The sequence below is a fragment of the Pygocentrus nattereri genome, chromosome 14 (genome assembly GCF_015220715.1).
Source record: "Pygocentrus nattereri isolate fPygNat1 chromosome 14, fPygNat1.pri, whole genome shotgun sequence".
NCBI classification, from domain to species: domain Eukaryota; kingdom Metazoa; phylum Chordata; class Actinopteri; order Characiformes; family Serrasalmidae; genus Pygocentrus; species Pygocentrus nattereri.
Window position 1 is genome coordinate 24,672,935 of NC_051224.1, and position 12,316 is coordinate 24,685,250.

At 40.0% G+C, this 12,316-nt stretch overlaps 1 protein-coding gene and 1 long non-coding RNA gene across 5 annotated transcripts in view; one reads left to right on the top strand and one right to left on the bottom strand.

Annotated features, from left to right (window-relative positions):
* The window catches only part of myh11b (myosin, heavy chain 11b, smooth muscle), a 72,361-nt gene that overhangs the window by 49,132 nt on the left and 10,913 nt on the right, over nucleotides 1-12,316 (top strand). For all 3 annotated transcript variants that reach the window (XM_017715477.2, XM_037544572.1, XM_037544571.1), the window contains exons 32-38: nucleotides 396-644; nucleotides 2,547-2,759; nucleotides 4,061-4,273; nucleotides 5,396-5,557; nucleotides 7,618-7,746; nucleotides 9,316-9,401; nucleotides 9,885-10,008. In XM_017715477.2, the coding sequence (XP_017570966.2) occupies nucleotides 396-644; nucleotides 2,547-2,759; nucleotides 4,061-4,273; nucleotides 5,396-5,557; nucleotides 7,618-7,746; nucleotides 9,316-9,401; nucleotides 9,885-10,008 (1,176 nt within the window). The remainder of the gene's footprint in view (nucleotides 1-395; nucleotides 645-2,546; nucleotides 2,760-4,060; nucleotides 4,274-5,395; nucleotides 5,558-7,617; nucleotides 7,747-9,315; nucleotides 9,402-9,884; nucleotides 10,009-12,316) is intronic.
* Nucleotides 9,949-12,008, bottom strand: LOC108438003. 2 transcript variants are annotated; one of them, XR_001858664.2, is made up of 3 exons: nucleotides 11,851-11,985; nucleotides 11,424-11,562; nucleotides 9,949-10,035 (listed from the first exon to the last, which is right to left on the bottom strand). It is a non-coding gene; the product is annotated as an uncharacterized LOC108438003 (long non-coding RNA). The 2 variants fall into 2 exon arrangements; XR_001858663.2 differs by having other exon boundaries at nucleotides 10,009-10,156; nucleotides 11,851-12,008.

Genomic DNA, 12,316 nt, shown 5'->3' on the forward strand with positions numbered 1-12,316 from the left:
GAGAATGATGCACCACCCAAATAGTACCTGCTCTGTGAGGGTCCATGGGTGTCCTGAGCACTGGGTAACAAAGTATGCAGAGAAACAGATGGACTACAATCTGTAATTGTAGAACTACAGAGTGAAACAATATGGTCAGTGAAGCTAATAAAATGGACAGTGAGAGTACAAGGATGTGGTTTTAATGTTGTGGCTTATTAATGTATATAAAACATATAACAGTCTAGTATGTAAATGTGTCCAGTGTTTACAGCATTGTAGGTCAGGTGGGATATGACTGTAGCAGAAGCAAATGTACTAGCAATAGTTTACAGTTAGTAAATATTTAAAAATAATATTTAAAATAATAAATATTTAGAATATCGGTAAAAATGTGTCTGTCTTAACTGTGTCAGCTGACAGATGCTAAGAAAAAACTGGACGAGTTTTCCAGCAGCATAGAGCTGCTTGAGGAAAGCAAAAAGCGGCTGCAGAGGGAGCTGGAGTCGGTTAACTCTGAGTTTGAGGAGAAGGCTGCGGCCTACGACAAACTGGACAAGAGTAAAAACCGCCTGCAGCAGGAGCTGGAGGACATTCTGATGGACCTGGACAACCAGAGACAGTTGGTGTCCAACTTGGAGAAGAAGCAGAGGAAATTCGACCAGGTTGGTGCTCATCATTCACAACATTACAGAAACAAAATGACTGTGTAACAGAGTAATGAGAAATTGTCCATCAAAAGTTTGGGTACACCTTACCTTCTTCTCGCTGTTCTGTAATAAAGTGTGTGATACAGAACAGAAAATGACCTTTTTTCATATAATCCTTTGTATATTGCTGATATCAGAAAAAAAACTGTAGCTCCATTTTTGTCATTTTTCAGATTTTAACATTATTTCAAATATCCTTTACATTGTGTGTAAATTCCATGATGAATGGACCAAAAGAAACGGCCCAAAATTACTTGGTAAAAACTCTGGTTCCATTGGCGTTAAAAGTAAAGCATGCTATTTTCTTCTCCTGTAAAGTTACCATTTTGGAGACATTTCCAAAAGTTTTCGCTCATCTTTCTTCACACACATATGACATTGAGTTATAACAGCTTAAACTCTTCTGAAAAGGCTTTCCACAAGTGTTGGGAGTGTGTTTATGGGAATTTTTGACCATTTTTCCAGAAGCGCATTTGTGAGGTCAGACACTGATGTTGGACGAGAAGGCCTGGCTCGCAGTCTCCGCTCTAATTCATCACAAAAGTGTTTTACTGGGTTGAGGTCAGGACTCTGTTTAGGCCAGTCAAGTTTTTCCACACCAAACTCGCTCATCCATGTTTTTATGGACCTTGCTTTGTACACTGGTGTGCAGTCATGTTGGAACAGGAAGTTGGGAGCATGAAATTGTCCAAAATCTCTTTGTGCTGCAGCATTAAGAGTTCCTTTCACTGGAACCAACTTCTGAAAAATAACCCCACACCATAATCCCCCCCTCTACCAAACTTTACACAGTGCAGTCAAACAAGTACCGTTCTCCTGGAAACCGCCAAACCCAGACTTGTCCATTGGATTGCCAGATGGAGAAGCGTGATTCGTCACTCCAGAGAACACGTCTCCACTGCTCTAGAGTCCAGTGGCGGTGCTTCCCACCACTGTATTCGAAGCTTTGCATTGTGCTTGGTGATGTAGGGCTTGGATGCAGCTGCTCGACCATGGAAACCCATTCGATGAAGCTCTCTACGCTGTTCTTGAGCTGATCTGAAGGCCACATAAAGTTTGGAGGTCTGTAGTGATTGACTCTGCAGAAAGTTGGCAACCTCTGTGCACTGAACTTGAGCATGGTGCTGTAATAGGATACCACCTGTGCAACAAGTTCACGAAATTCTTTAGAATGTTACCTGCCTGACTGCACTTAGCCAGCTCTAAAGTTAGGTGGAAGAGGGATGATGATATGGGCTGCTTTTTAGGGGTTGGTCTAAAGCCCTTAATTCCAGTGAAGGGAAAACTTAATGACTCAGTACCAAGACATTTTGGACAATTGTACGCTTCCAAATTTGTGGGAACAGTTTGGAGAAGAACCTTTTCCAGCATGACTGAGCCCCAGTGCACAAAGCAGCTCCACGACTGGTCACCCAGTCACGACTGGGTGAGTTTGGTGTGCAAGAACTTGACTGGCTGTCACAGAGCCCTGACCTCAACCCCATCACACGCCTTTGGGATGAACTAGAACGGAGATTGTGAGCCAGAAACTCTCGTCCAACATCAGTGTCTGACCTCACAAATGTCCTTCTGGATGAATGGATAAATATTCCCACAGACACTCTCCAAAATCTTGTAGGAAGCTTCCCAGAAGAGTGGAAGCTGTTAGAGATACAAAAGGGGAACAATTCCATATTAATGCTTATGGATTAAGAATGGGATTCATAAAAGCTCCTGTAGGTGTAACGTGTAGGTGTCCCAATACTTTTGTCCTTATAGAGTATATAAATGAGTCTTGTATGACTGATATATCAAATGAATGCAGTTTAATGAGATTTTGTCTGCTATTTAAATACACTATGTCTGTGTTCTGCCCAGTTGCTGGCTGAGGAGAAGACCATCTCCAGTAAGTTTGCAGAGGAGCGGGACCGGGCGGAGGCCGATGCGAGGGAGAAAGAGAGCAGGGGCCTGGCTTTGGCTCGAGCTCTGGAGGAGATACAGCTTTCCCGCGAGGAGTTAGAGAGGGTTAATAAAGCCCTACGCACTGAGATGGAGGACCTCATCAGCTCCAAGGACGATGTGGGCAAGAACGTGAGTCAACATGGCTAGTTTGGTCTTGTCTATTAATTGTGATTAATAAATTAAACCAGTTCAGCAATTAAACAGAAATACAGGGCAAAGGATTCTATTGTTAAATGAATAGTTCAGTGCATAGACTTCATATCCCCCCAGTTTCCCAAACTTATTTCCTCTAAGCTTCAGGCAGTTGGTAGGAAGCAGTAAAAAAGAAGACAAATTCAAAGATAAACAAAGCTACAAGTGATTTCATGATAAGTGAGAAATCTGTACAGCATTGAGAATAAACTTACGCATCACTGCTGTCGGAACAAAACCTCGTATCTCCATTTTTGACGTTTTTCAGTTTTTGGCATAATTTGAAAATGCCTGTTTACCTCTAAAACCAAAGTTACCATTTTGGAGATAAGAAGTTTTGTTCCAACAACAGTGACATGTTATGTACACGTCTTACATATATTATAAAGAAACTGCCTCATTTTTGAAAAGTGATAACAAAAGCTCACTAATTAAACAGCTATTCCAAGTATTTTTGTCACAAGAAATTTGTAACGCGGAGCGTGGTAGCGGACGCATGTGCGGAGGTAAGCGACTTTTATTGAGGGCAAATCCAGGATCATGGTCAGAACAGTCCAAGGTCAATGAGTCAACACGGATAGATCCAGGTACAGACATGACAGACAAACTAGACTTGACTTGAACTGAACAAAACATCCAACAGCATACAAAGACCGATACAAAGACCAGCAAACACAACGTACCAACACCGGGCTTAAATACAACAGGGAAAACGAGGGACAGGTGGAAAACAGGTGGAGACAATCAGGGGAGGAGTTACAAAACAAGGGGCTGGACTAAACCAAAACAAAAACACACATGGGCAAAACCAAAACATGAACACATGGACTGGGAGGGGCCAATCGTGACAAAATTCCAATAAATAATTACAGCTTATTATTTATTTACATCTATGTTTGTTTTTATCATGTCTTAATTTATACTTTAAGCTTTATAATTTATACTTTATAAGCTTTCAATCTGCACTGTATGAATTATTACAGAATAATAATTATTAACATGAGAAGTGATTCAATACACTTAAGTGGTATGTATGTATAAAGGGACAGAAGTGTATGTATTTAAAAACAGAATTTTATCCATAAGTTGTACACTGTACATCATTTGTGTTTATTTGAGTTATTTTGATCATTATAAAACACTTGTCTGTGTGAGTGGCATCTCCAGCAGCAGTTGGCGAATGTGTAAGAATGTACATGTGTATGTTTGCCTTTACTGTGTAATATATGGTGTGATAGGTGCACGAGCTGGAGAAGGCGAAGCGCCTGCTAGAGGCTCACGTTCAGGAGATGAGGACGCAGATGGACGAGCTGGAGGACGAGCTGCAGGCGGCTGAGGATGCTAAACTCCGCCTGGAGGTTAACATGCAGGCGCTCAAGGCCCAGTTTGAGAGGGAGCTGCAAGGCAGGGATGAGCAAGGGGAGGAGAAGAGGAGGCAGGTGGTCAAGCAGGTAAACACTGGCAGTGGTAGACGAAGTACACAAACCATGTACATGAGTTAAAGTAGAGATACCCAAGGTAAAATATTACTCCAGTAAAAGTAGAAGTTCCTCACTTTAGACCTCCACTTGAGTAAAAGTACAAAAGTATCTGTCTTCAAATGTACTTAAGTATAAGAAGTAAAAGTACTAAAAGATTAATTATGACTTTAATGTCCTGTTATCATTTTTATAACTAGACTCGCTTCCTGAACTCATTTTAGGTGAAAATCCTCCAGTGTCTCTCTTGGTAAACCAGTCTTTTAATGGAACGTCATTAATTAGTGACGCTGACGTCTATTAAAATGATCATAAGCACAAAACACTGAAGGTAAACAGTTTCCATCAGGGAGAACCGAGTGGCTCTGAAATCACTTTTTACACACAAGCAAAGTTTCAGTTTAAGATTTATTTACAACTTAGATACAAGTTTAAGTTTAATAAAAACTGGCTTTAAACTCAGGATCACAGATGAGCTCCTTTACTATGTTGATCTGTAGGCCTCTGTTCATAAACATGTGTCAGTCAGTCAAAAGGAAGGACAGATTTCTCTAAATGTAGTGGAGGAAAAAGTCAGATATTAGACTTTGAAATGTAGTGGAGTGAAACTAAAAAGTCGCCCAAAATGGAAAAACTTCAGTACAGATACACAAAAAACTACTTAAGTACAGAAACCAATTACATTTACTTAGTTACTGTCCACCACTGAATACTGGAGACTCAGATGTCCAATGTGTGGGCAGAAATAGCAATAAAAGTCTGATATTAGCAGATCACAAACATTATTTCACCACTGCAGTTCCACTGTATATTAATCGTTTCTGTATATTAATATTTTATACTAGTGTTGTTTGCTATCCGGTGTCAACCAGAGGAGGATGGGTTGCCCTTTTGAGTCTTGGTTCCTCTCAAGGTTCCTTCCTCTTGCTCTTAGGAAGTTTTTCCTTGCGCTCATGGGGGCTAAGACACAGATTTTTCCGTAAAGCTGCTTTGTGACGGCGCCTGTTGTAAAATGAACTGTATAAATAAACTTTGATTTGACTTGAATGGCCACCATTTTGGTTCAGTAAGCTGTTTCCTCTGCCCTGCGTTCAGCTTCGTGATATGGAGGCAGAGCTGGAGGATGAGCGGAAGCAGAGGAATTCACTAGCAGCTGCCAGAAAGAAGCTGGAGGGTGATGTGAAAGATCTGGAAGATCAGATTGACGCTCTCAGCCGGAGCAGAGACGAGGCTGTTAAACAGCTGCGCAAGACTCAGGTGGGTGAGGAGAAGGTTACAGATAAAGAATGATATCGTCATCACATCCATATACAGTCTTAAAAGGAGCAAAACACCATTTCTCCTGGGGCCGTATTACAGAAACCTCCTATCCTTTTGTCTTAACTTATGATCCGACAGGTCAAGCTAAGACTGTTCACAAGCTCATATTACAGAAGCAAATCTGATCTTAACTTAGGAATCTGATCTTATCTTATCAGCATCTTTTCTCATCTCAAGTTAGGAAATCTTAACTTACTCGATCAACTGTCGTGTCTGTTACCTAGCAACCGACCACACGGTACAGCTGAAACGTAAACATGTAATCAAGTTAGTCAGTCAGACAGCTAACTCTAGGTGCCGATACGGGTGTAAAGAAAGTCGACAAACTATAGCTTGTGAATACTGTGAGAGTGCCCCCTGTTGTTTATGTAATAAGTAACAGACACACGTTCAGCTCCGTCTTCGTGTTTGCAGCGCCTGCTGTTTTAATACTCTGTTAAAATAACCTCACAAGTCAAAGCTCAGTTTTCAGTGTAGATAAATGTAGCGTCATCATGCTGGTTATAGTGGACTGTGCTGCCCATCACTGCATAAAACTATAGAAACAGACGGTTAAACAGAAGTTAAGACGCTCTGGGGTTCTTAAAGTCAGGAAAGTATTGTGGATGTTTTTTTTTTTAACACATATAACAATACGCAGAACTTCCATTACGTACGAGATGCATTTGCAATACAACATAACAACCTAAAATAAATGTGTACAGATACTAAAAAAAAAAACAGAAAAAGAGGTCATCACAGTTCTTGCGCTTGAAGCTTAATTGGTAGCCACCTTTTGCTAAATTTACCAGATCTCGCTGTAATCTTGCTGTAAATTTTCTCCATTATAAAAACTTTTTTTAACCCTCTCTCTCCATTGCAATATGCTGGGAGGCTGAGGTTTAAACCAGCACACCATTATCATTTAGTATTATGGATGTTTTGTTTCTGTAAAACCGTTTTCTGATCTGGAAATAAGATTATAGACCTAAGAACTGTTGTTCTGTAATGGCTTTTGTCCTAAATTCACAGTCTTAACTGAAGTTGCCATGACAACATACCAGATCACAGACTTAAGGATTTTCTGTAATACGGCTGCAGGGCCTCAGTGTGATCACGCAGTTTGGATGACCAACGCACAGTCCACACAATTAAATGAGACAGAAGTACTTATTTATATGTAATTCTTAAAAGTTGTTATCTTGAAATTATGATGTCATTATCTTGTGATCTCAAGATAACAAAAGTTGTGTCAAGATCTCAAGATAACAGTTGAGATAATCTTGAGATCACAACTGAATGAAGCCTGAATGAAGCCACGGACAATAAAAATGATGTGTCGGAATGAGACGTGTGACATGTTGATGTTATAAGGTTTGGGGCTGGTTAAAATATTTCAGACAGCAGCATAATCAATCAATCAATCAATCAATCAATCAACAAACCAATCAATCAATCAATCAACAAACCAATCAATCAATCAATCAATCAATCAAACAACCTTTATTTAAAGGTTTTTTTAAAGGTATTTTCAGGAAGACCCTCATTTACAATGTAGCTGAGCCACTACAGAGATCAGGGGTTGAGAAGTTAAATAGTAAAAAGAAATCAAATCTTATAATAAAATAATAAAAACAATAATAGTAAACTTTAATAATAAGAAAGTGCCAATAAACCATTAAACCAATAAACTATTAACATTACAATAAAGTAACTTAACAAGTAACAGATCAGATAAGGATCAAATAAATAAAAAATAAATGCAATGAAATAAAAAAAGAAACAGAAGATGTAAGAAAATACACTGACAATAATAAACTAAATTATAAGAATACTAATGAACTAAATAAAAGGAATAACAGGAATAAGTAATAAAGTAAAACAATAGCTAAAACGTACCAGAATTGTATGTAATAAAACACTGTCTAATGAGCGATTAGTGTGGACAGTCCAGAGAACGAGGCTGAATGTCTTATTGGGTAATAATCTGTGTAAACATCTAACTCTCCTCCTCACAGACCCAGATGAAAGACACTCAGAGGGAGCTGGAGGACGCTCGCAATGCCCACAAGGAGGTGCTCTCCAATGCCAGGGAAGCTGAGAGGAGGGCCAAAACCGTGGAGGCTGATATTATACACCTGCAGGAGGTATAAAGGCTTTAGATGCGAAGCCCCTCATTGACCTGGCTTATAACTCATTCAGCTGAGCTACAGTTTTAGGCATGATTGTGATTCTGATTGAACAAAAGTTTCCCACTCTTAAAATGAGCTGTTCATGGATTCCAGTGTGAATATGTGCCTTATTTGTTAGCTACTTTGCATCGTAACTGCTGGAGCGCAGAGTTTAAGAGTTTTGTAGGTGACCTCACACACCCCTCACATGAACTGTTCACTCTTCTGCCATCCGGAAGATGGTACTGCAGCATCCGGGCCCTCACAGCCATCATGCCATCAGATTCCTGAACTCGCACGGACTGAATTGAGGGCACCCACACACACACATCTACACAATATGACACCACCCCACTCAGCAATTCCAGGTTATGTCTGTGACACTGTAGTTAAATATAATTATTGCATCTCACACTGAAATACTTCACATTTCATTTCTTAAATACCTTATTACTAAAATACTGTATCAACCAAAAACTGTATTCCATTGTTTTTCTGGCTGCTGCCTCAGTGACTGCTATGCTCATATATGCTAGGCTATCTGCTAAACTGCTAATGTCATAGTATGTTCCATCCTCGTTTGTACAGCTCCACATGCTCTCAGTACCGTGTACTGCCTGTGTTCTGTTCTGTGTTTATACAAGAGTTTGTTCCAGCCACGCGAGCTGGTTGGTTGAGAGGCGTTCTAACTGTGCTTTGTTTTCACAAAGACCCTATCACTCCGCCAAGACGACGTTGCTAAGCAACGACTTTGACAGCTGTAGGAGACGCTCAAGCCATTTGAACGTTTTTACATCTTACTCTGCCACAAACAGAAAACGGACACTTTTAAGATCACATTTGACCGGCAGCCGATTTGGTCTGACTCTGAAGATGAGACGACACTAAATTCCCATCTGTCGTCACCACTGAGCAGCTTTTCAGTCGGCAGCTGTGACAGAAGAACAGCTAAACAACCTGGAATCAGCCAGAAATGAACCCAATACCATTCGTCAGACGTGGAGAGTCTGATTTTCAGAGTCTGACTAAATCAGACTGAGCCATAAAACTGATGCAATAAAACCAAAAAAGCTGCTCAGTGGTGATGACAGTTTGGGAATTTAGCGTAAGGAGCTGGAGAACAAACTGCCAGCTGTGCAGCGAGTGGGCGGAGCTCGTTACTCTGACGTAGGAACAATGTCGTGTTCACCTCCCAGTTTATTAATATCTTACTTTATTTATTTACCTGTTGTATTAAAGCAATAGAGCACTCGAGAAGTGTGTTATCGCCGTAACATCACGGCTCTGATGATCTACGGCGACCAAATCACAGCCGTGATGTTATTTCACAATAACACACTCCCTCTCGGGTTCTACTGCTTAATTATTGTAGGTCTTTTGTATTTGTTGCCCTGGATCATCTCACACTTGTGTTCCTGTGTTGGTCCTGGAGGAAAGTAGTTTCATCCCACTGTGTACTTGTATAGAGCTGAAATGACAAAGCCTCTTGAACCTGAAGAAGAAGCTGTGAAACCACTGCTAACACCTGTATGACTGTTTCTGAAGGAGCTGGCTGCGGCTGAAAGAGCTCGTAAGCAGGCTGAAACGGAGAGAGATGAGCTGGCAGAGGAGCTAACCAACAGCCCTGGGAAGTGAGTGGCCCTTTAAACGGTTTATTTATTAATCTGTTGATCCCTTGTGTGGTGTTCAGGTCTGTGGGACCCATTTTCATTGTTTACCTAAAGTAAAATTGCTGTGATTTATTATTAATTCAACCTCAGGTTCTTGTCCGTTGCTCATTTTCTGTGAAGAACATATAAAATAACCCATTTTCAGTGTCTTCACTCTGACAGCAATAACTTTTTTTTTCTTTTTTTTCAGTTTTTCTTTTTTTACTGGAAAAAAAAATACAATACTTCCAATCACACAAATACAATTCACCAGCAATAACTTTTAACAATAAATGTGATACTATATTTTATATTATACTGCATTTAAAATGGATTTTATTCATATAAAACTCATGTACATAGCTTGATCAGATAAATTCAGCTCTTTATTTTGTTCAGCCTGATGAGTTGGTGTGTTTTGAGATAAATGGCAACATTCACAAAACCTTTTTCTCTGCTTTGCAGATCAATATCGTCTGAGGAGAAGCGGCGCCTGGAGGCCAGGATAGCTCACCTGGAGGAGGAGCTGGAGGAGGAGCAGGGCAACATAGAGTCCCTCAATGAGCGTCTCAGGAGGAGCATCCAGCAGGTACTGAGCGTTGAGTGACAGCAGCTCCTTTCGTCAGGGAACAGAACAGTCAGTCTGTCCATCTGATCAGCCTCGTCAAGTATTTTGTTTGTTTGGTCATTTTTCTCCCCAATTTAGTCACGTCCAGTTCCACCCATCAGCTAGCTCTCTTTATAAAAAGTGTATAAAACTTGGTGAAACATACGACGCCCACCTTCTGAATGTAGCTCATGAAATATGAAAGTTATGAAAAATATGATGAAGTGCGTTTTGGAACCACCACAGAGGCTACATTGAACTTTCTGATTATGTAGACACTCTGTTACACTAATTTTATGTTCAAACACAAATTACAAGTATTAACAGTTTATGTTCCCTTTAAATCAATGCTGCTTTCCCTGTTTTGTCAGATAGAACCTTATAACTCCAAGCAGAAAGTGAGTTCTTAGGATTAGAAGGTTCTGTCTGCATTGACCTGTTTCAAAAACACACATTACACAAACAGCATACAAATCTGAGGATTTTGATTTTGTACATTGAGTGTCTGTCATGTTCATGTATGACACAGACGTGTTCCACATATCAGTTTTGATATTTGGAATGTACAATCTTTGAAGCTCAGTAATCTCAAAACTGCTCAGAACGCAGAGAGAACCTTGTAGCTCCAAGGGGACGAGTTGTAACTAACTCTGTGACTCCTAAAAGCTCAGTCCTATAGGCCTGGGAAAAAATCTAGTCAGTGATTCGCCTTCGGGTAGCCGGCGGTGGACAGTAACTAAGTACATGTAATTGGTTTCTGTACTTAAGTAGTTTTTTGTGTATCTGTACTGACGTTTTTCCATTTTGGGTGAATTTTTACTTTCACTCCACTACAGTGAACACCAATCAGGGCACAGCGGTCACTTTGTTTTGAGCGTGTTTTGACCTGTTGGTCATACCGACCCAGTGCAGCACACAGTTCAACCTCAGTGCAGCAGTGTAAAATTTTGGGACAGTCTATTCAACATAAATGATGAACTAAACTAACTTTGTGTAAATAGAGCACAATATAGAAATATGGACACATATGCAGTCGTGACTGACGCGGCTTTTTACTGTATTTATACACTTTCATTTTATAGTAAATTAGTCTGGGCTGGTTTATGTTTATGAACAGAGACCTACAGATCAACATAGTAAAGGAGCTCATCTGTGATCCTGAGTTTAAAGCCAGTTTTTATTAAACTTAAACTTGTAACTAAGTTGTAAATAAATCTTAAACTGATACTTTGCTTGTGTGTAAAAAGTGATTTCAGAGCCACTCGGTTCTCCCTGATGGAAACTGTTTACCTTCAGTGTTTTGTGTTTATGATCATTTTAATAGACGTCAGCGTCACTAATTAATGACCTTCTATTAAAAGACTGGTTTACCAAGAGAGACACTGGAGGATTTTCACCTGAAATGAGTTCCTGAAGCGAGTGTTCCGCCTTCACTATGCGTTTGCGTACACAGCTATGCAGACAGGTAAACACTCTTCCAATAAGAGGCCGAGACACGTGGTGCCTTTAAGCGTTTTTACAAGAAGCGGTGTAAAACTGGGAAAACAGAAAAAAGGAAATGTGGCTTTTGATTCCAGTAATCAGTGTCAATGCACAAATAAATGCATAACTCAGATATACAACAAAGATTATTACAACTGAAGTGGCTATGAGGTTGCTACAACCTATACATTCCAGTTGAGACCCATATAAACACCAGAACAGGGAAGCTAGCTTTAACCAACTAGCATGACTTCACCAACTAAATGCTGTTCTAAAATGAAACATCCACTAAAGATAAAGCATAAACGGTGTGCAACTAGGTTCAATAAACAGGTTACTTACAGATAATGTCTGAACAAAGACAAGAAAGACTGGATGTTAACTGATGCTTGCATGATTCCCCATGTGCTGCTCTAAACAGTGACTCAGAGCCCAAAAAAGGAAGTGTCCCACTAGAGGGCGCTAAAGCCAGAGCTAAGCATGAGTCAGAATAGCGAGTCGAGTTATAAAAATGATAACAGGACATTAGAGCCATAATTAATCTTTTAATACTTTCATTTTTTGATACTTAAGTACATTTGAAGACAAATACTTTTGTACTTTTACTCAAGTGGAGGTCTAAAGGGAGGAACTTCTACTTTTATTGGAGTAATATTTTACCTTGGGTGTCTCTACTTTAACTCAAGTACAGGGTTTGTGTACTTCGTCCACCATTGCAAGTAGCTCAGAAAGGGCCAGTTAATGAGCTTGATTAGTTTGATCCAGCGTTCTGGTGCCTGAGAACAGTAGTACAGTAGTAACAGTAGTA